The sequence below is a fragment of the Cryptomeria japonica genome, chromosome 3 (assembly GCF_030272615.1).
Source record: "Cryptomeria japonica chromosome 3, Sugi_1.0, whole genome shotgun sequence".
NCBI lineage: Eukaryota > Viridiplantae > Streptophyta > Pinopsida > Cupressales > Cupressaceae > Cryptomeria > Cryptomeria japonica.
Genome location: NC_081407.1, coordinates 180570358 through 180594724, shown reverse-complemented (window position 1 = coordinate 180594724; position 24367 = coordinate 180570358). Strand labels below are relative to the sequence as shown.

Genomic DNA, 24367 nt, shown 5'->3' with positions numbered 1-24367 from the left:
ACTGTACGGTGGCCATTTTCCCTTTTTCTTTTTTCTTTTTTTTTGACCGTACGGTCGCTGTCGTACGACCGTGCGATTTTTTTTTTTTTTTGAAATTGCCTAGAGAGTCTTCGGCTCGGGTCCCCTTTCTCTGGGATCGCCCTTCATCCTTCTTGGTTTTCCTCGCCCAAAAGTCTCCTTTTGTCCCGTGCCTCTCAAGTCGCTTGCCTGGCCTCTCGAGTCCCCCTCCATCCTCTCGGGTCCCCCTCCAGGCTCTCGGGTGTCTGTCCGGCCTCTCGGGTCCCCTGCGCGCTTCGCGTGGTAGGGTTTCAATTTGTACCCGTTGGTGGCCAATCTATTTTCAATGGCCATCGGAAGACCTAGAACCACAAATTCTATAGGGACCACGACCTCCTTCCCGTACATAAGAAGAAGAAGAATAATAAAGAGTTTGAAGACTGCGGTCTTCCATACAAGGTTCCAATTGTTGCCAACACTCTTCGGATTATCTACGTCGCCAGGGTTTGGGGCGTCTCCCTTCCAATATTCTTTGTATTCCGGCAGGTACACCTTTGTTGGTTGCTCTGGTTCCTCTACTTCGAGCCTGTAGCTTTGGAACATTTCATAATCCTCCATTTGCCAGTGGAAGAGCCCATTAAATGAGCATACCTCATCTTCAGAACATCCCTCCAATTCGAGCACCCCTTCATTGTTCGGCTCCATCGCGTTCTTGCCCTTGCTTTCATCGGGACCCCCTTCCCCTTTATTAAAGTCCTCTGAGTCTGAGTCGGAAGAGGCGAGCTCTTCGCCAACATCTTGGGTGTGTAGGTCAATGGTATATTTCCGCCCTCCCTTCTCCATGGAAAGTGTATTTTTCTTCCAGTTGTGGTTTACCCTCGCGTTGATCAACCACGCTCTCCCTAGGATGGCGTCATAGCCTTTCTTCTTCGAGGGAATAACCACGAAATCTAACAAGAATGGTTGCGTACCAATCGTCACTTGCTAGGCCATCAACAGGCCGAGTGGCTTAATGCCGTGTTGGTCCGCTCCCACCAGGTTGAATGTGGGTGGCCACAGGGTGGGCTTCCCCAGCCGCTTCCATGTTTCTTCTGGTAGTACATTCACCCCAGATCCTCCGTCCACAATGGTGTCCTTCAGAATGGTCCCACGGATACCCATTTCTACCACAGCTAGGTGTCTACCACTGCTCACTGCTAGTAACATCGGGTCAGTCGAAGGGCTGACAGAAACCTCCACCTGTGGTGTACTCGACGATGCGGTGGCGGGAACCCGTACCTGTGGTGCACTCGACGATGCGGTGGCGGGAACCCGTACCTGTGGTGCACTCGACGCTGCGGTGCTTTGCACATTGGTGAGGATGGCAGTCCTCAATTGTGGCATAGAGTCTAGAAGGTCTTTTACCTTTATCGGCACCTCCATCTGCAAGATTTGCCCAATGATGTTATTTTCCGCTTCCATACGAAATGATGTACTCGCCACCTCGTTGTCCCGTCGTTCGGTCGTCATCTCACGTTCAATATTGGCCTTTGCCTCTCGTAATCTCTCCTTCTCCGTACGGGGGTCGGGATAAGTGGTTTTTTTTGTCTGGGCGTGGGTGATCGCTAGTACTTCTTTCTCATGAGTCTTCTCAGCCTTCTCAATGTTGAGGAGATTAACCCCTGCCTGCGGGCAATTTGCGTCCTCATGGTCGCCTGGCCCACACCAACGGCAGAGGTGCTGAGGGGTGGCTTCCTTCGTGCAATCACGGGCGAAGTGCCCCCACTGATTACAGGCCCTACATTGGATAATTGGCTGGCCCTTGGCGTCATACTGGATACGGCTTCCATTATTGTTATTGTTGCTATTCCTTCCGCTGCCGCGTCTGTTGTCCCGGTATCCTCCAGATGATGCTGTTGTGTTAGTATGTTGGTCGGTACCCGCTGGTGCGGATGTTGTGGCCTGCTTCGTGAACAACACCTGGTTCATTTGCATACTTCGGGTTTTCATGTTGTATGGGCACTCCTTGGTGGAGTGTCCCATCACTTGGCAAATCTCGCAGAATGTCTTCTTTTGGCAAGTACCCTTTGTGTGCCCTTCCTCTTTGCACTCAGTGCACCATATGTCCCCTTCGTTCCGACTAGTGCTTCTCATTATTTTGAATTCCTTTCTCATTCGCTCCATGTCTTTCTGGAGCGCTTGCACCCGTTTGCCAGCCTCGTCGTCGCTGCTGTTTTCCTGTGAAGAGTCATCGTCCTCAGATGAGGATTTATTACTTTTCTTCTTCTTTGATGTTTTGTGTTCACTCTCCAGGTCCATCGCCCTATTATAAGCATCGTCATATGATGTCGGGGGTACAATTTTCATCTTCCTCCGTAGGGAGGATTTCAACCCTGCAACGAACCATCGTTTCTTCAATCCATCTGCGGGTTGGCTTTCCATTTTACCCAAGAGTTCTTTCAGCCTCCGACTGTATGCCCGTACTGTCTCCCTGGTACCTTGTTTGGTACTGTATATCTCCGTTACAATTTCATTGTCATCACGGAGCAACCGAAACTCCCCCGTGAATTCCTTCTGTAGATTGGCCCACGTGGCCACTTTTTGCTTGTCCACATCGGAGTACCAATCTATGGCAACTCCTCGTAACGTGGCTGGGAACTGCTGTACCCAGTCATCCTGGTCTGTTACTCCGTTGGCGGACCAAATGGTTTCACATGTACGACAGTGCCGTAAGGGGTCTTCCTTGCCCTCCCCTGTGAACTTTGGCAATTTTTGTTTACTCGCCATCCCACCGTTGGGTCTCGCTCCTCTAATTCCTTGTGTGCTTGTACCTGGTGATCCTCCGCCTCCTGCAACTGAACCTCCACTCGTGGGTCCTCCGGAAAAAGTTGCTGACACCGAACCAACCAAATTGCCTCCCGTACGGTACCCTTGTGCTCCCTCAGCACCTTCGGTCGTACCGTCACCTTCCGGTGTCTCCCTTCGGTTGTCCTCTGAAATGGACAAATTCTTTAGCAAGTCTCTGGTAGCGTCGATCAGGTTTAGACTTCGCCTTGTTTGTTCCATTAACTCTTCGCGGCTTCTTACCCTACGGTGGTATTCTGGCGAACTGTAGAGTTCTCCTTCGGCACCCTCCGTGACTCCTTCTGGCAGCCCTACAACAGTGTAGACAGTGTAGTTCTCTCCGTCTATCTCTGCCTCCGCAACCTCCGTGACACCTCTTGGGTTCCCTTCGGGCAACCCCTCGGCCGGTCGTCCCTCGGCAAGCTGCCTTAGCCTACGCCTTCGTTCTATTTGCTGTCTGAGATTCAACGCCGTTTGTGCCACTTCCCATTCGTCACTCTGTATCTTTTTATTTTTGTCCTTATTTAATAAGGTTCAATTTCCTCCTGGCCTGGCGCCATCTTGTTCTGTTTCCCGTCGGCTGTTCTCTTCGTAGCGTTGCAGGATTTGTTGTCATCGCTCTTCCTGGGCAATCTCCTCCAGGCGGGCCTGCTGTGCCAGCGATGCCTGTGCAAGCAGCCGAGGGAGGTGGTTCATTAACCGGTTTACTGCCGGGCTAACCTCCAGCGCTGTCCACACGACACTTGGTGGGATTTCTACCTCCGCCGCTTCTCGTCGAACGTATGTCTGAATGGCTACCTGGAGCAAAATTGAAAATTCTCGTGTTGCCGTGTCTTCTCCTATATAAAGTTTTGTCCGCGCGTCGTCGGCCTCCGGGTTTACTTCACCAACGGGTAGGCCCATTGTGTCTGTGCGCCATCTGTGTCTTCCGTTCCCGAGTTCGTCTAGGCAGCGACGCCAAATGTTTGCCCTCTCGGGTAAACGGTTAAATGCAGAACGTAAATGCACAGAACATAATGGAAATATATTAAATAACTAGCCTCTATATTAATTCCACAGTCCATGTACAATAAGTGCTTATAACATTACATCTGACACGACCCACATGATGATACTTCGAAGAAAAGGTACACAATATATAATACCCGAAGGGGTGCGACACAACCGTCGCGACTCCAACTACCCACCCGTCGGCTAACTAACTGACCGCCGTAACTCATTATTATCGACGACAACATAAACATAATATAACAACATAACATAATGATTATTCCCGTCAACACACGCTCCTAGCCCATACTCCTCTTTTATTTCTAATCACTATTCCCACTACGCAGCCTTTACTACTCTTTTTAATCATCTAGTGTGCAACCTCACACATCTATTTTGGGCCAAAACCTTTGTCTTGTTCTTCCATTTAAACTATGCGTTACTTTGGCTTTTCTTTTCTTAGCCATCCTCTCTATCTTTTCACACGTATTGCAATTATTTAATTGGCTGTGTAATTGGTTCCCTCTTGTAATTTTTAGTTTCACCTCCATAATATGTTTCCTCTTCACCACTTTGTATGAAATAGTAACTAAATAAGCTTTTATGCCACTTGGCACAGGCAGGCTGGAGTTGGCACAGTTGTGGGGATTGGCTTTACACCAGTCAATTGTCTTGTCAAATGTTTCATGAAGTGCTCAGTTGACTCCTCTACCATCGACACACCCCTCTCATCGTTGTGATGGAGATGCTCCTGCATCAGACGAATCTGGTAGAAAGTTTGTGAGCATAGGCTTACAAAAGTGGAGTTGAGTGATACGATCACACTTTGAGATTGCTAACAATCGGCAATGAACTCCATCGCTGTGACAATTGCACATAAACTATTTTTTTTACTTTGTCCAGCATTTCGCCGGAACAACTATTACACTCCTCCCGCAATTCTGCTTACCATTTTTCGATCCTCTCCTGGATTGGCATCCATCATGTACTGCCATCCTTTGCCAATGGCTCTCTCCACTCTTCCCTTATTTCGTGGATTTCAATCCACCACAAATCGACCACCTCCACCAAGTTTCACCTGCACAACCTTTCACAACTTCCACATACAAATATGCAACATTTGTATTCCACCTTGTCGCTATACCATCCTCTTTCTCACTCACTTCAGCACATAAATCTGTCTCAAATTCTTTATTACAAAATTCATAAAAATTTACCTCTTCTATTGCAACATCTTCTTCATCACCTCTCATTGCAACTGCAACTTCCTTTGGTAAGTCATCTTCTTTCTCATTCTCTTCACTCGAAGCGATCTCTTCTCCAAGCAACGGATCCTCTTCATCAGGTCCTTGATCAACCTCTACAACAATTTCAATTTCGTTCTCTTCTTTCATGCCTTCAACAAGACATGTAACTCCATCATCCTTTTGACCTGCAACCAATGCATTCCACTCTACCTCCACTGTTGCAATCTTCATGAACAAATCATATCTTTCTATTTCCATTTCCACATTCTCATTTTTTATCAAAACATACATTAAAATCCGAGTTTACCTTATTACCTTCTATTGCAACTTTCACTCCAGCTACAATCAATTAATTCCATCTTTCTTCAATTTGGATTAGTATATTATCTTTTTCATTTTCACATGTATTCTCTAAAGGATTCTCTCTTGCTGCATTATCCTCATCCATTTCCATAATAATATTTAGAAAAATTAAACTGTACATCATTTACCTTCGCCATTGCAATTCTTTCTTCACTGTCATTCATTATACCATTGAAACATGAATCAAATTTGGTTCCAACCTCATCAAAATCTGATATATCTCCTTTCCTTACTGCTGCAAAATAATTTTCAACCTCCCCATATCCATCCATTTCATTCACATCATTCACAAGCAAATCAAAATCGTCAGTAAACTCACAAAATGTAAGTTTTACCTTTTTTTTTACGGCTGCAACTTGGTTGTTCTGTCTTTCAATGTCCTCCTTTTCACTTAACTTTTTTGTTGCTGCTGCTGTTGTTTGTAACTAGGTAAAGATGGGTTCGGATTGCCTTAAGGCAACATCCGAACCCATATAGGACTGGGTCCTATCCTAAAGGGGTAACGTTACCCCAAGTTGAGCCCAGCCCGATACCTCCACGCCACCCTAAATACTCCATGCCACAATAAATAAATTGGCGCCAAAAGAGGGAGGCCAACTTGGATTTAATAAAGGCTAAGGACTCATATAAATAAAGTCATCTTGCAAATATAATTTAATCATCCATGAAATCAGTGAAGTAGCTCAGCAAACAAGAGGTGCGAAATCACTAAAGAAGGTTGTGCGAACTTGTCCAAGGATTGGGCGAACTTTTTCAAGAGGATATAGGGCATTTTGGTGCAGTCTTGAAGCATGCAAAAGGGGCAGATCTGATATATAAAGATCAGATTCAGAAAAGCAAGCTAAGTATTGTATTTGTGCAATAAGAGTGAATACATAATCTGACCTGTGGGTCTTTAATGCTGGGTTTTTCCTCCTTGGAGGTTTTCCCAGTGTATTTGGGTTTGTCTCTTGGTTCCTTGTTTCATTCTTGAATTTACTTGATTATAGTTTACTAAATTACAAATCTGATTAATAAACTAGGGCATAATCAAATGTTACAAATCTGATTAATAAACTAGGGCATGATGAAATGTTACAAATCTGATTACTGATCTAGGGCACAAATTTAACAGCTGCAACCTCTATATTTTTATCCTCCATGTCTTTTAATAGACATTCCTCAGCTTTAGGTTCGTCAATCTCTTCATATTCATCCTCTTCTTCTTCCTCGGTGTCACATGCATGACACTCTACTACGTTTTCTTTCTTCCTGCATTTTAAACATCATTAGAATAATAAAGATCAGCATCACCTCTTTTATGATGAACTCCTTTCAACTCTTCTTCTATTTCTTTCACTTGCTGCTTCAACTTTATAAATTCTTCTCTCATTCGATCTCTTATTCTCTCTCTCATTTTCTTGGGTCCAAAAATTGTCAAAATCCGTTTTATGACAAAAGTCCTCTTTCTCTTTCTCTTTTCCATACTCAAAGAATCAGAAAATCTTAACACAAACCCTCAAACTCTCATCCCTCTTTCAATGGTCAGAAGCATTATTGTAAACTGCCTCCTTTGGCGATCTATTTACAATCGTGGGAACTTCAGCTCCTCAAAACCTCTGATTTCTGCTTACAACTTGCACACTCATTCACAAGCAAATTCTGCACACTCTCCACCCTCAGGTCCTGGTGCAAACTGCCTCCAATCGGCGCTTTTGGCTGCACACTTAGGACCTCCTGCTTTAATACCACTGATGTAGTACGAAAAACTCTCTCTAACTCTGCAACTCAGAGACTCAAGAACACACAACATAAAACAGAGACTAGATTGCAACAACTAATAAAGTTTTGTTTCCAATAACTTGAAAACACACTATTATAATTTGGGCCTTCTACTGGCCTCCCTCTAATCTGCCTTCTATGGCAAACAAACTATGTGAACTGCCATCTGCACACATTCCACATAAACCCTGATTGCAATCTGCAATGTTCTTTATCCTCTTCTGATTTCTATCTGCACTCGTTACCATACTTGATGCACTCACCAATCTGCACCTTCTATTCGATGCTTCTATGCACACCTCTTCAGCACACACTACCTCTTTGGGATTTCATTCCTCTTTACTTTTACCACAGCTGTCAATGCTGCCCACTTCTCCCTATTTGGGATTTCAAACCTTTTCACTTCCTGCGCCTTCACACCCCTTTTGGATTGCCTCCCTAATACTTACGCAGTCCCTCTATCATAAGACCTCACATCTCTCTCCATTTCGATTCTCACTCGCGGTCACCAATCCAAGGACCTTCCATGCGCAGGTCCCTTTCTTCGTTCATGCCGCTCCCCTCTCTTTTCTTATCCACTGTATGTCTTTTATATTCTGCATTTGTTCTTCTTTCTGCAACCCCCAAATTCTCCTTATGTGGCTTCACCACAATTTATGTACTGGCTCCCTCTCCTATCTCCACGCTCACAGCCCACACTCCTCTTTTATTTCTAATCACTACTCCCACTACACAGCCTTTACCAATCTTTTTAATCATCTAGTGTGCAGCCTCACACCTATTTTAGGCCAAAACCTTTGTCTTGTTCTTCCATTCAAACTATGTGTTACATTGGCTTTTCTTTTCTTAGCCATCCTCTCTCTCTTTACACACGTATTGCAATCATTTAATTGGCTGTGTAATTGGTTCCCTCTTGTAACTTTTTGTTTCACCTCCACAATACATTTCCTCTTCACCACTTCGTATGAAATAGTAACTAAATAAGCTTTTATGCCGTTTGGCATAGGCAGGCTGGATGCTGGCATGGTTATGGGAACTGGCTTTACACCAGTTAATTGACTTGTCAAATGTTTCATGAAGTGGTTAGTTGACTCCTCTACCATCGACGCCCCTCTCTCATTGTTGTGATGGAGATGGTCCTGCGTCAGAAATGCCCGATCATATTCATTCAGTGACCCTCCTTGAAAGCTAGTGTATTTCTTTTATACCTCTCCATCGGGTTGGTATGGTGGGGACCGTTTGAAGTGGAGTGTGTCTATTTTCTATCAATCACAAATCTTGTGAAACCAATCGTCTTTCTCAATCCATGATTGTTTAAGTCTAATTAATCCTTCATCGTTTTAGGGAAGATTGCTGCTAGGGGAGTAGAAGGAAGATGATCCATAAGTTAATAATATCTGATATGCGCACAGTAATATTCACAATCTGCTGCTATCATTCTGGTCAACCTAAGGAATAAGAAATTGTGAAGTCTTACTATCATAAGTCAATTTCTTATCGCCACATCAATATTGATTTGGATACAAATGTCATCAGAAGCCAGAAAAAACATCATTGTGTAAGATGCAATTAACTGCCTAGGATTTGCAACTTGTAAGATCCCCTACTAGTCTTTCTCCAAAATTTCCTTTTCTTTTCTCTGAGTAAGTTTGTCAAACAGTTTGCATGCATCTGATATTTATTTGCAGGTTTATCTGTTTGCAGTTTGCATGAGTAAATGTGTTGAAGCAGTTTTCTTTTTTTTAATTTTAGAAATGAAGACACAACATATAATGATTGAACAATAGAGATTTATATTTGCAAACACCATAAAGGACAATTTTCTTTAATACTAACTGATAAAGATTTGCAAGAGCAGAACTACAAATGCTGACCTTCCACTGCAAGTACCAATAATTTATTTAGTGCTCAGAAATACTTATAATGGTCTGAAAATGGAGCTGCAGCATTCCAAGAATACGCAGCACTCTCTATATGTGCATTGAATCATTAATATGGCTCTGTTTTACTGCCACGTCCAGGAATGAATAAGTTTATTGCTGATAGCTACCCTCAACTATGTCCACTTCACAACCACTCATGTTGAAGACAATATATGGGAGTATTATCATCGTTGAATCTAATCTAGATTTTAGTGCTTTCAAATCTCTGTCCAGAATGCTCAGAAGTACCTGTTAGAAGTACGATTACCGTTGCACCAAAAGATCGGCCTGTTAATGCCTGATACAACCACTAGACTTATAGAATCCACAAGATGTGGTTAAGCCATGTTACAAACCCAAGCGTTGCGCTGCACAGCACAAGGAGACCAAGGGCACACACCTTGCAACAATCCCCCAACCCAACGCAAGTGAGGGGGTTTGAACTTGTGACCCAGGCTTTGATACCACTTGTTAGAAGTATGGTTGCTGTTGCACCAAAAATATTGACTTGTTAATGCCTAATACAACCGCTAGACTTAAAGAATCCACAGGAGGTGGTTAATTGCACTGCACAACACAATGAGACCAAGGGCGCACACCTTGCAACAGTACCATGTTTCCTCCTTAAACCCTTTCTCAATCACCAAACTGTTGCTTCAGGTCAGAGACACCATGGTAACCATCAAGAATACCCCATGCACTGCAGAAAGAAAGATATCCTCCACATCCAGCAATAATATACCAATGAATGCTGGCGCATTCAAAACAGGCAGCTAATATGATGCATAAATAAGGGCCGCGACAACTCTAGGAAGCTTCATGCATAAGTAAAAGATGCCATGGCTAAGCTGGAAATCAAACCTGTGGTCAATATCTCAACCGTCTTCAATAATATTAAATCACTCACTTGAAATCTCTCATCAACTCATCCCAAGGCGGCCAATGCCAAAATAAAGAATCCCTCATGCTATGGTAAGGAGAATACATAAATCTGCAAGCAATATATTAAAGAACTCCACGCCTAGGTTTCAAATCCTCTTGCCTATGGCCAAATTACTAATAAAAAGAATCACCAATGAAACACGACGATAGCTACTCATAAAATGAAGTTGCAGGCGTCCAAATACAAGCTGTAAACTGCCAACCTCAAAACCATAGAAATTTGTCTTCAAAGAAGGCTTCATGAATTTTTGAATACCTCAATTGTTGAATATAACTGCGAAATTTGAGTTACTCTGCCAAGTCATCAGCTAGGGAGGAATCTTTCACCCTTGAAATTGATCTTCCCAAGAGGGTTTTCATCCTCTAGAGGTTGAGATGAATCATGTTCAAACTCCATAACCACAAAGGTCTCAATTAGAGAAATAGAATAATTTGCATAATACCAAATGATTTTCAACTCCCTTTTGATAAGCTTTTTCCAGTTTTTTCCATAAAACTCGTTTATAAAATCACTTTATTAATTCAATAGCCTTATAACTTTGAAAAGTGATTTAATTCATTTTAAAAACATTTGCAGCACTTAAAGTCACATTTTAGTGTCCCATCATTTAAAACTTTCTATTCTCTTTCCAACGAGCTATTATACTGAGGTGATTGTTAAATTATTTTAATTAAAATGGCTACCTTAGTAAAATTAATTAAATATAGCTTCAAATTACAATTGTTAAATTATTTTAATTATAATGGCTACCTTAGTAAAATTAATTAAATATAGCTTCAAATTACACCCAAGTAGTGACAATGGTTGAAATGCATTGGGATAAAAAATTGACTGCACAAAAGTGATACCAATGATGAAAGATGATAATCCGATCCAATTGGGGTGACTTACTAAAAATAGATCCTCCCTCCAAGAATCTTGGAGAACACACTGGAAGCTGGAAATATCATCTGAAAGCAACAAATGAGTCCAATAAACCATCTGAGCTCATTGGTAGCATCAAATTAGCTTCCTAATCAAGTTGACACACACCCAGAAGGTCAGTTCCAACAGCAAAGCAAGAGAGCTCGAAAATGGGGACATTACAGAACTGAAGCACATCCTTAGCCATAATATCTGATTTGGTCGCAATAGGTTGAAGACATTCAAGTCAGGCATCAATGCATGTTTGAGAGTGGAATCAAACACATGAAATGGTTACATGTGGTGCAGTGCCATTGCAGATAATGTGGCAGTTTGCCATCAGATAAGAAGAACAGTGTATGGTTTTTTTGATTCTTTGATAAAGAAGGAAGAACCTGTATCTTTTATAATACACACACACTAATAAATGTTCATTAGATGTTTGCTTTCATTATCGCATTTGATTTTAGTAGGTAATTATCATTTTATTCCTTTGATTTCATCTTGAGTTCATTTTGGTAACAAAGATTTATACAATCTATTTTCTGGAAATGCCATGATTGTGTACTTCAAGCTTGTCAATCACTTTATTTTAGTGTTTAAGCTAGTACTTTGGCACAGTATGGGCAATTACAGGAAATTCAGGTTAGTTCCATGACGTGTGTTTATAAATTATGTAGCTTCAATCTTGTTAATTTTATTTCTAACCTGGTATCAATATTTGTTTTGCTACTATTTTCATGCAGAGTGGCTTCAACTGTGGAGGCTGTTTTGCTTTCACATCCGGATACAAATCATCTTGGTGCTTTGCCATATGCTGTGAAAAGGCTTGGGCTCTCTGCTCCCGTGTATTCCACAGAACCTGTTTTTAGATTGGGTCTGTTGACTATGTATGATCATTATCAATCTCGAAAGGTAGGTAACCCCTTCAAGAATTTCTTAAATTAGGGTACAGCTTGGAATGGAGTAAGCACGGTAGGTTCTTTTATATGGTATGGTATTGGGTGAGGTATGCTGTAATTTATTTAGCTTTTCTTTCATGTTCCTTATAGGTAGTCTGTGTAATATTTGCATGAGAGAAGAAAATCTCCACTCGTTAATAAAGTATTGGAGATAATAAATGCTTGATGTAAGATCTAAATTTAATATGAGTTGAGCTATCTTAAATATTGTGGGGTACTTCAACCACAAGTAAAATAGAATAGGTCTAAGTCAAATTTATTATTTACCTGTCTAAATTTCATAACAAATTCCTGCTTGAAAATGAAAATTTATTATTTGAGCTATCAATAAAATAGCCCAGAAATGGATATAAAAGTAATTATTGGATATTGATTTGGAAGTTGAGACCATTAGCATTGCAGGATTAAAGTGAATTACTGGAAATCATTTCCTATGCTGTTTATGTTATTCAGAATATTGCCCTGAAATGGACAAGCACATTGTGTGGATGTATCTTTGAATGCTAATCTTTTCATTTCTCAATCTTGTCATTAAAGCTGTGAATTTTGAATGTATGTGTTGTCCAAATTCTGGAATTGAATTTGATGTAGTTTTATGCAAAGTCCAATATGTTGTAATGGGAAGTGACATCATGCCTTTATTCTTAAACAACAATCTTGCTGAAGAAGGAAAACTTGGAAACAGTCTATCTGTCTTTCTGTACAAGGAAGGAAATCAACAGGGTAAAAGTTCAAGTTTATATCTATCATGGCCCAAAGGCTACACTGAAAAGTAATCAGAAAACTTGTATCTCTGTGCGAAAAGATCACCTTTAGCAAGCCAGGAATTGGCCACTTCAGCTTCTAAGTTGGTATTTTTGCATGGCATCAATGTTTCCATCTTTGAGAAGCTATATACCTCCACAAAAATATTGAGATTCCATATACCTCCACAAGAATACAGTTTGGTAATGTGGGCAAACAGATTTGAAGTCCATCTATACTGACTTCCAAGGTTTGGCTAGTGTTTCCAATGGATTCTATTCCTCTATTTTCTATTTGCACTTGCAGGCTTTATGATAACTTGAAAGAGTGTTTGGTGTGATGTGCTTGGCAATTTAACATGTTGTAAAAATGCATAAGGTCTTGTTCTCCCTAAATTGGCCTGCCATATATCTAAAATGTGGCTCCCAAGTTTACTTTTGGAACTGCAGGTAACAGAGGACTGCAATTTGAAAATATAATTTGGGCCAAGCTGAAGTCTCATTTTCCACAAGAATCAAGTATGGTTGGAAGCACTGTGATCAGAAGGTAGTTCAAACATTAAAAATTCTGGGTTAGCATCACCTTTCTTGCGGTTGTGGAACTGCTGAAAATAATTAGACCACTTGCAGTGGTGTTCATTCTGAAGTTTGTATTATGTTGGTGAGGATAATCATTACTTTGTCCAAAATGTAATTGTAATGTTCCCTCTTTCCTAGACGATCACTCAGATGATGAGATTTGCCTATTATCCATCTCCGTAGGCAAATCTAGTGGTTAGGAGATGTTGTCTCTGGCATGGGATGACTTTACACAATAGAGATTGGCTTTTAGATGGCTTATTTAATGAGCAAATAATGTTATTTTATTATAAAGTTACTTTTTCTAAAAATAGAATATTTCATTAAAGTAACTTTATAAAGTCAAATTATAAAGTAACTTTATAAAGTTAAAATCATAAAGTAACTTTATAAAGTTAAATTATAAAGTGAAATTATAAATTTTCACCCAACTTGGATGCCAACGCTTGGTCTTGGCGCCACTCATGGATTTGAAAGAAAAATTAAAAAGTGCAAAGGGAGGTGTTGGAGTCCAAAAGTGAGAAGGGTTCTATAAAAGGGAATTCATTTCTCTATCTGCTCATTATGTACGTGAATTTTTAGAATTCTTTCTCAAAGCAGCTTTGCCAGAGGATGAAAACCCATGGAGAATCGTGAATTGGACGAAAACCCAATTCACCATTGAGGGGAATCTACACAAGGTTTCCATTTGTGTTTCAATTGGACGAATTTCTAGCAGGTTTTACAAGTTTTCCTTTCAGCAATAAGCATCAAGGATTTGGTGCATTAGATCAGGGAAATTTTTCAATAAATTAAGCCTCCAGGAGTTCGATTGGTCACTGTTTGGTTGAATTTTCTGCAAGTGCTTCAAGGGAAATTGATTTCAGCAGCTACCAAGAGTCCTAGACGCAGGTTTAGAGGGTTTGGAGGCATATTATCTCAGCCGTACCCTTATACAAGTTGGCTGTACCATTTTGCAGCCAATTCAGTGCTCTATCAGGCCGTACCACTAAGGAAGGATTTGGGAAATTGTGCGGATCTCTTGACCAGCATTCATCAGCAGCGACTTCGTGATTCCACCAGGCATTAGGGATCAATTGTGATTCAGATTGTTTGTTTTTTGAGGAAATTCAGTTAAATTCAATAATCTTGCCTGGAGGCCAGGCGTGGGACTTAGCATTGCTATTGTTTCATTCAATATTTGTTTTTGATAATTATAGTTGATGCAAATAAAGTCAGTTGGAGCCACTTTTGCTAGTTGGATGCTGTTATATTGTGAACCACATTGAATTCATCAATAACAATCCTTCCCTGGTTGAGCGTTGGACTCCGGGTATGCAAATCTTGTTCTTGGTGATTCAATTCCTATAATTTTGAAAAATTGTATTTGCTGTTCTTAAAAATCAGAATTCAGAAATTTACATCAGTCATTTATATTTTCACCAATTGGGTTCAAAAGTGTTGTTTCATTGGCATATACTTAATGTTAAAACTTTGTTCAAACATTTGCATAAAAACTCAAACAAAAACTTGAAACTATCCTAAAAGCTTCCAATCAGCAAATGTTAGAATCAGAAAAGTTAGCTCAGATTGGTTGGGGATCTTTCAGTAATGCATCCATTGTAAGCATTGTTTGGATAGTGGAAGAGTTATATTTTATTTGATGGGTACCATCAAATTGTGTTCAATACTTTGTATGGATATCTGATTATTTAATTCACCAAAGAATCTTAGAACTTGCCACCATAAGCTGTTTGCAGTTTTAATATTAATTAAGTGTTGAACTATAAAAGCAATTCAATGAACATAAATAAGCCTGCAAATGCATGAAAGAAACAGAACATAATAGAGAATTTGGTCTACAGAAAACTGCAGGTGCATATAAAACTCTAGGAAGAGTGAGGTATAAGTCTCCTCAAGCCACTATCTTCCCTAATTGTTAACGAGTGACTTGTCCAAGGGTTCTAGGTATACTTTGCAACAAGAACTGTATGCTAACCTGCAAATCAGTTTGCAAATTATTCAATTACACACTTGTATGTGCAGCCAATTTCCTAACTATTAATCAAACAAGGAAATCTTAGAAGCTCTATGGTGGTCTATTTTTACAACAAGAGTGTAAGAAAAATTCAAATAGAAGCTCAACAATTTTTAGACCTCACAACACTTGGATCCCAAGCACTTCATCTTCTCTTTATCATGTGGACTTCACAGTTTTGTTGGATATGGGACAATTTTGGTTATAGATGAACCTGTTTTGAGAGCCCTAATTGCATGGCAAGTAGTTTGGTCCTAGCTAAATTGGTATGATGATTTTGTACCCAATTGAAATGGTCACATATGACTCTTATCCTTAGTAACATCCACAACCTGAGTATCTAGATCACTCAGAGGGCTTCTCTTCTTATTTTTATATGTCAACTTCTACTTTACCAATTCGGGTATGGATATGGATACGGATACAGTACGACAATTTCTTTTTCCTTGGGTATGGGTACGGGTACGAGAAATTTTTTTTTCCTTGGGTATAGGCATGGGTACAACCGTATATATATATATATATATATATATATATATATATATATATATTTAGGGTTTAGGGTTTAGGGTTTACGTATATATTTTTACAAACTGCTACCATGGGCGTAGCGCCCTTTATATTAATATCAAAAAACTTAGTTACATAGTGTATGCAGTAGAGTACGGATGGCCTCCACAACCTCTTGGAGCCACTCGATTTGTGCAGGAGACAATACATCCTTATTAACTCTCACCAGATATGCAAAAGTATCCATTCTGTTTTGTAATAGGCCTACTTGCATAGCGCCTATGGTTTCTACCATTAAGCCAGTCATCTCTTCCATGCACATTGTGTCTCCAATGAGACTGGCTTGGTTTCATGGAGACCAACTTCAAAGCGGCCTCAACTTTCACTCTCAGCTGAGGGTGGACGATGTGCCGAATGGCTCTCACAATGGCTTCCTTGTCGTCTGTGGTATGCAAAACATTGTAGACGAGTTGCTCTAATATCTTTGAGTTGTGGATGTGGGCTTGAGACAACACCTTCTCGCCCACAATATTCCTCATGACACCCTAGTGAGGAATCAGAAGAGCTCGCCATGAGAATGATAGCGAGACATGGAACACACTTCGTGGAAGTGTGTAGAGGAAGAAACTAGACACATTAATAGGCATGTTTGAATGACGGCCTCGATTCCGGGCCACACACTCGGACTGTTCGAAATCTGTTTAACATTATTGCTTAACGCTGCCTTAGATAAGAAATCGACGGCTTGGTTGCGTTCCCGATATGTGTGAGCCAACAAATGGTTCATGCCAGCAAGGTTGGCTTTAATGCCTTAGATCCATGGATCAAATTTCCAATTCTCTCTTAGATTTGAAATGATGGAGTCAATCACGAACTTTGAGTCCCCCTCAATGTCCAATGAATTCAAGCCACATTTTTGGCACCACCTGAGTCTTCGTATAGGGCACGGAATTCAACATCATTGTTAGTCGCGTGTGGAATATAGAAAGTCCCTAGCCACAATACCTCTCCATTGTTGTTTCTTATAATAAAGCCACAGCCCGACCGATAGGGTTATTGAGAGATGCCCTGTCAAAATTTATCTTGAGGCGTCTAGCGGGGGGCATCATCCACTTCATCATGGAACGATTTTTTTAAGTCTTGATCACATCGCCTTTGGGTTGTATCAAGTGCGGCCATGTCTTGGTAATCCATTCATCCCAGGCAGAGAAAAAATTGCATTTCTTGTTTGTGACCATCACATTTTGATGTTCTCTTATTCCAATTTCCAACTTCATTGTTACTACGTCTATAGGAGATTTAGTGTTGTTGAAAATCCTTGCATTCTGCTCCCTCCAGAGATGCCAGAGAGTCATAGCTGGCATAGCATACCAGAGGCCATTCCAGAGTGACCCATTACCAGGCACGGGGCAGTTTTGTATGAATTCTTCCATCGAGTTTGGGAGTGGACCATACCACACAAGCTTCTCCTGCATGTGTTTCCATACTTCATTCACATATTCGCACTAAATAAAGATGTGATCTAATGAATCCTCATAATTTTTGTAGAACGGGCACCGGTATGGGCCATTGAAGCCCAAATTTTCCAATCTTTCTCCTGTTAGTACCTTTTTTTCATTACTAGCCAAGCAAATGCCCCAACTTTGGGGAGGATATTCTTATTCCATACTAGTTTTAGAGGCCATTTACAGTCTTGTCTGTTGATTTTTGAAATCATATAGCCAAGTCGTGTAGTGTATTCACCGGATTTTGCAGCGCACCATACTATTTTGTCCGTTTCGCTATTGATCAGGATTTCTCTCTTCTCCAAGCAATCTCTAATCCTCCTCTGCATATTTTCCTCAAGGAATTCAAACTTCTTCCAATTCCATTTTGTACCTGAGCTGTCCTCAATTTGCTCTATTTAATCACACAACTAATGGCCATTTTTTACTTGTTCCTTTGTTTTATATCCTGAAGTTCTTCAATGTAGTCGAGGGATTCTTCCAGAAGCTGGCCAATTGCCCATTCCCCACTTTCCAAGATAGATGATTTGTAATAATTGGCCTACACTTACACATGAAATTCCGAATTGCCGATCCCTTCAGGGGATTGTCGATAGTTAGAATACGTCACTGCACATTGGAGTCTGGATATTTACTCTGTAAAAGTCTGCACCAAAGGGTCTCTGGTTGTCTATTCATGCGCCATATCAGTTTAGCACCCAACGCTTTGTTTTGGAGCATGGTATCTCTAATGGATAGGCCTCCAGAGGAGTAAACTTTTGTTACATCGCTCCATTCTACTAGTGGGATCCTTTTGGTTTCATTGGCTCCTTCCCATAAGAATCGTCACTGTTGCGCCGTTAGTTTTTTTGCCATACTAATCGTAATTTCAATGCAGGAGAGCATATATATTGGAATTGCCGAGATGACAGATTTCAACATTGTTATTCTTCCGGCCATTGTTAGCCACCGCCCCTTCTAGCTTGTGGTTTTCTTATCACATTTCTCTAAGATTTCCTTCCATAATTCATCTCTTGTGGAACTGCAAAACAGAGGGATACCTAGATAAGTGGTTGGTAATTTCTCAATTTGAAATTTGAGAATACCCGAAATCCTTCTCTGAATGGCGCTGCTAGTGTTAAAGAAATATATTCTAGACTTTTCCTCATTAATATTCTGTCCCAAAGCTTCTAAAAATTCTGTCAAGACACTTTGGATTGCCAAGGCTTCCTCCACCTCGGCTCTAGCAACGTATCATCAACAAACAATTGGTGGGAGAGTGGAGGAAGATTGTTGGTGATTTTAATTCCAGATCATCGCCCATTTGTAACAGCGTTCTTTATCATGTGGCTAAGGGCATTTGCCATTATTACAAATAAGAATGGTGATAATGGGTCGCCTTGGCGAAGGCCAACGCTCCCTTCAATGAAACCACACGATTGACCATTTACTAAAATTGAGTATCTTACTGTTGATATGCAAGCAAAAACCCATTCAAGCCATTCCTTACAAAAACCTAGTTTCTTCATGACTTGCATCAGAAAATACCATCGAACTTGATTGTAGGCTTTACTAATGTCAAGTTTAAGGAGCATATTACGCATACCTCATTTTTTAATCAAATGGAGCACCTCATGAGTGATGATGATACCATCTGTGATGTTTCTGCCAGGTACGAAGCCGCTTTGTTCCTCTGTGGTGATCTATGATAGAATCTTTTTCAATCGATTTGCCATTACTTTTGATATAATTTTGCATATTGTGTTGCACAAGGATATCAGGCGGTAATCCGTGAAGGTAGCACAATCAGAGGTTTTTGGAATTAGAGCGATATTTGAGTTATTGAGATCTTTAAGAACTTTCCTTTTCTTTCTGGATTCCTCAACCAGTTTAATGATGTCATTCTTCATAAAGGACCAACATTCCTGAAAAAAGAGGGCAGTAAATCTGTTTGGGTAGGGTGCTTTGTCTGAGCCCATCTGAAACAGTGCACTCTTCACTTCTTCCTCAGAACTTGGAGAATAAAGCATTCGATTATCATCTTCTGTGACTCTAGAAGGAATGTTATTCCAAGCATTTCGGGCTGATTTTGTCTGAGGCATCTTCACCCCCCAGCAATTGCTTGAAGTAAGTCACCCCGCAATTTTGAATCTCCTTTGGATCCATTGTCCAATTGCCATACGCCAATTTTGTTTGACTTATTCTGTTTGCGGATTTTTTTAATTTGGTGGCATTGTGGAAGAAAGTCGTATTACTGTCTACGTCGCTCAACCAAGTCTCTCTAGACTGCGATTGCCAGTATGATTCTTCTTGAGCTAGGAGTTCTCCATATTTTGCAATCAATCGTTTCTCCTCTTCAAATTTTGCAATCTATCTCATCCAAATCAATGGGATCATCTGATTTGTCCTCTATCCTTCTTGTTTGTAATTAAAGGTTGTATTGCACAACAACAAGGTCATTGAGGCAGTTTTGAGCTAATTTGTTCCTCTTCTTCATCTGGATGGTGTCAAACAAGCTCCAATTGCTTAGTGGCTGATGCTTTGTGAAGAAGACCATATTTGCTCTCATTAATAGAGATTGCAGCAGATTGGAAAGATCAAATCCTCTTTGAATATGCCAAGGATACCTTTACCAACAACGCTTTGGATGGTTCCTTGCATGATGACAAGTATAAGGCAACCTCGATAAGCTTATATTTTAGATTTTGAAAACATTTCATGATGTTCCTATGGCTGGCCACCCTAAATTCTGTAAGACTTATAGGCAGATCTGCGAGAGATTCTCATGGAAGGGGTTAAAAATCCAATATGCCAACAAAACAAAAATGAAACATACTTACGTAGCTGGTATGTTGCAGCCTCTACCTATTCCCACTCAAAAATGGGAAAGCATCTCTATGGACTTTATTACAGGACTTCCCAAGGTGCAAGGGAAGGATTGCATTTATATGATAGTGGACAAATTGATGAAATTTGCTCATTTTTATGCCATTTCAGTAGTATTTACAGTGGTTTAGGTGACAGAGTTATTTTCTAGGTAGGTATTTAGGCTTCATGGGATGCCAAAAAATATTGTCAATGATAGAGACAACAAGCTTATGAGTTTTGTTTTGACATGAGTTGTTTAAATTATATGGGATAGAATTGACTTCAAGCACTAGTTACCACCGACAAATTGGGATAGAATTGACTCCGAGCACTAGTTACCACCAACAAACTTATGGGCAAACTGAAATAGTCAACAAATGGGTGGAAGGATGCCTGTGCAACTATGTTTCAAGGTAGCAGAAGGCATGGGTGAAGTGGCTACATTTAGAGGAGTATTGCTGTAACTCTAGCTACCACATGACCATCAAGATGTCTCCCTTCATGACATTATATGGTTATGAAGCTCCTAGCTTCATTGATTTGTTATTTGGTGTCAGTAGAGTGCCCAAGGCCAAATATTCTTTATAGGAGAATTAGTACATTATGAGATTTTTGGGAGAGAACATCTAGCATGTTCAAAATCAATAGAAGATGCATACAGACAAACACCATGTTAAGCTTGCATTTGAGGTAGGAGACATGGTTTACTTGTGTTTGCAACCCTCAAGAAGAGTGGTTTAGAGAAGTTGAAGCCACATTTCTATGGACCATTTCGGATCTCCAAGAGGATTGGAGAGGGGGCATATGAGTTAGAGCTACTTTAGAGTAGCAATGTGCATAATGTCTTCCATGTATTGTGCCTCAAGAAGGTGCTTGGGCACAATGTGTTTCCCTCTTTAGAGTTGCCTCCTTTGGATGAGCAAGGCAAATTGGTGTTGATTCGAGAGGCAATCATTGATTTCAGGGAACATAGTATGCAAAAGAGGACTATGAGAGAGTTTTTGGTGAAGTGGAAGAACTTACTAGTGGAGGATGCAACTTGGGAGAAAGAGTGAATTTTACAGCATCTAGATTTGCCATTGCTTGAGGGCAAGCAAATTTGTGAAGGGAGGACTGTAATGCCCCCTTGTCACACCTAGTTAGCTTTTCTTCCCATTAGCCTATTCTTGGGTTCCTATAGACTACTTAGTAATGGTTAGGGGACTCATGTTTCCTTGGCGAGTTCGGGTTTTTCATTTCACTTGGTCCTGATGGCTGATGGCAGTGCTATTTTTAGCACATGCTATTCTTGGCACCTGGCATCCACTTTTGCCTTAGTCCTGCTTGAGTGTGAATTGGTTAACTTGTGTTTGCAGCCCTACAAACAGTCCACTCTCAAGAAGAGTGGGTTAGAGAAGTTGATACCACATTATTATGGACCATTTTGGATCTCCAAGAGGATTGGAGAGGTGGCACATGAGATAGAGCTGCCTTAGAGTAGCAAGTGCATAATGTCTTCCATGTATCGTGCCCCAAGAAGGTGCTTAGGCACAATGTGGCTATGTCTTTAAATTTACTTCCTTTGGATGAGCAAGGAAAATTGGCATTGATTCCAGAGGCAATGATTGATTTCAGAGAACATACTATGCGGAAGAGGACTATTAGAGAGTTTTTGGTGAAGAGGAAGAATTCACCAGTAGAGGATGCAACTTGGGAGAGAGAGCGAATTTTATAGCATCCGGATTTGCCATTGCTCAAGGACAAGCAAATTTGTGGACGGAGTATTGTAATGCCCCCCTCTCGCACTTAGTCAGCTTTGCTTCCCATTAGCTTATTCTTGGGTTCTTGTAGGCTACTCTATAATGATTAGGGAACTCATGTTTCCTTGGAGAGTTCGGTTTTTTCATTCTTTGGGTCTTGATACTAGTGCATATTTTTAGTATATGCTATTTTTGCCACTTGGCGTCCACTGCTGCCTTAGTCTTGCTTCAGTGTGAATTGGTTTCATTTTTGGTGCCTTGGCAAATTTTCAGTAAGGAAATGGAATTTATTTTAAAATAAAGTAATGTTTTAATGTTAATTTAAATATTTCTTAAAATGAATGTCCCCAAGTTGGATGTCTAGGTTGGGAGACTTGAGTTTTTTTTTCAGAAAATGTGTTATGGGGGCTTTTTTGGGGGAAATGAAATCAAATTTTTGAATGCCCTAATTTCCCTCTAAACTCTATAAATTGGAGTTTGGGTTCTTATTTCTTCCTTTAGAGTTTGAACACATACAGATAATGTTGTCAGAATAAGCATTTGAGTTTTTCTAGATATTGTTGAGGATGAAAACCCTCTTCAACCAGTGACTCCCCACCACTGGTTTAGTCATTCTTCATAGGAAATACAAGGGTTTATTGAAGTTTTTTGGGGTTTTGGATTTGCTCGGTGATGAAGATTTTTAATGTAAACTGCTTGTGAGTTTCTGGGTGATTTTGGCATTGGATTTCTGGGAGTTTTGGTGTTGTTTTTTTAGTGTTTGAAGAGCTCTCTAGACCTGTCCATACCACTTCAAGAATCAGGCCATAGCTTCCAAATTGTTCATAGAAACCAAGAGTTTCACTACATTTTTGTGGGCATCGTTTTAATCTCTGTAATTGAGCTGGGTGACCACGTTGTCAAGGCAAAACAAAGGGTTTTGGATGATCTGATTTTTCTAGAAGTAGATTGCCTCTCTAGCCGGTTGTCCAAGTTTTGGGTGTATTGGGGCTCTTGCCCAGGTTGTTGGGTAAGTTTAATGCCTGCAAATTCATCTCAAATAGGCGTCCTAGTCCAAGGAAGGCAATTGAGTTACTAGACAGCAGTTTGAGGAGTCAAGGAATTTATTATGATTTTTTTTATACTTGCACCCAGATTTTCTGTTGTAGAGAAATTGAGTCAGATTTTCAGACTTGGGAGTGATCCTTCTAGCTAGGAAAGCTGAAGTGTAAAATTCTGAGCATTTGGGAGTGAGTTTGAACTGTTTAGGAAGCTTATTCACACCATCACTGCTCTTGGCGATTGCAAAATGACTCTGGATTAATAATAGCTGCAGTGGTTGTGAGCTGTCGTTATTCTGAGTTGTTGTTACAGGTTGAAGCAGCATTGTTAGGCTTCACGTGGAAGGTAGTTTGGTGTTATGTCTGTTGAGTTAGATTTCCTAATCATTTCATATTGATGTATTGGGTGAGGGGATGGTGTTCTTACAGCCTGTGTCTCAAAATCAAGAATCTCATCTTCAGTAAACATTGGAGGTTTCTCATACTATCCTGTCCAATTGTTATAAGGATCTATCTCATCCAAATCAACTAGATCATCTAATTTGTCCTCTACCCTTCTTGTGTGGAACCGAAGGTCATTGAGGCATTCTTGAGCTAATTTGTTCCTTTTTTTCATATGGATGGTGTCAAAGAAGCTCCAATTTCGCTCATAGTTGGATGCACTACAAGGCTGCATAAAATGTTTTAATATGTCCCCTTGCTAGCCTCTATTTTTTTCCTTTTTCACTCACTGTAATTTTGTCAAACAGTATGCCTTCCTCACTGTAATAAGCAGCCCTGTAGTTCTGATTTTTTGTGTTTGTGTTTGGGGTTTATAGTTCATGAAATGCTTGCGTTTGAAGGATTAAAAACATGAAACAACAATGGCTGATTGCAACTCTGAATCTAAATTAAAATCATAAACTTCTATACACATCATACCATAAACTTTCTGGGAAACAACATACTAATTCACTTACAGAGTTTATTTTGGTCTTTTTGCTGATTTCTCAGTCCATACAGCAACACAATGTGTTAGAACACTTACAGAATTATTGCAGACTTAGATTGCTGGTTTCTCAATTCATACAGAAGCAAAAAATTTGTTGAAAACCCTAGCCGGAGCCATGATATTCTAGCATAGGTATGGCTGGTATTAATACTGTCACAATAACAATCAATGTAGCAAGTTACTGTAGCAAATTCTTAAATCTTTTCTTTTCCCTTTAATTTTTTTGCTGCCACTATTGCCCTCAAATCTGCTCTAACTATCTTCTCCAAACCTGCCCTTCTCTATTTGAAAGCAAAGTTGCATGGACATGGATACGGATACAAATATGGAAATGGTATTGGATACGGATACAGCCATTTTTTAAGATCCCCAATATGGATAAGGGTAGATATGTCATTCATAAAAAAACATATACATATATTTAACACAATTTTCTAAGTTATTCGAGGAAATTTTCATTACTTCAAAGTTCAATCGCAATGTAG

The 24367-nt window shown here is 40.3% G+C and overlaps 1 protein-coding gene across 1 annotated transcript in view; it reads left to right on the top strand.

Moving 5' to 3' along the window:
- The window catches only part of LOC131037321 (cleavage and polyadenylation specificity factor subunit 2), a 152529-nt gene that overhangs the window by 5365 nt on the left and 122797 nt on the right, over positions 1–24367 (top strand). The window contains exon 2 of the mRNA XM_057969426.2: positions 11696–11864. Coding sequence (XP_057825409.2) covers positions 11696–11864 — 169 coding nt within the window. The remainder of the gene's footprint in view (positions 1–11695; positions 11865–24367) is intronic.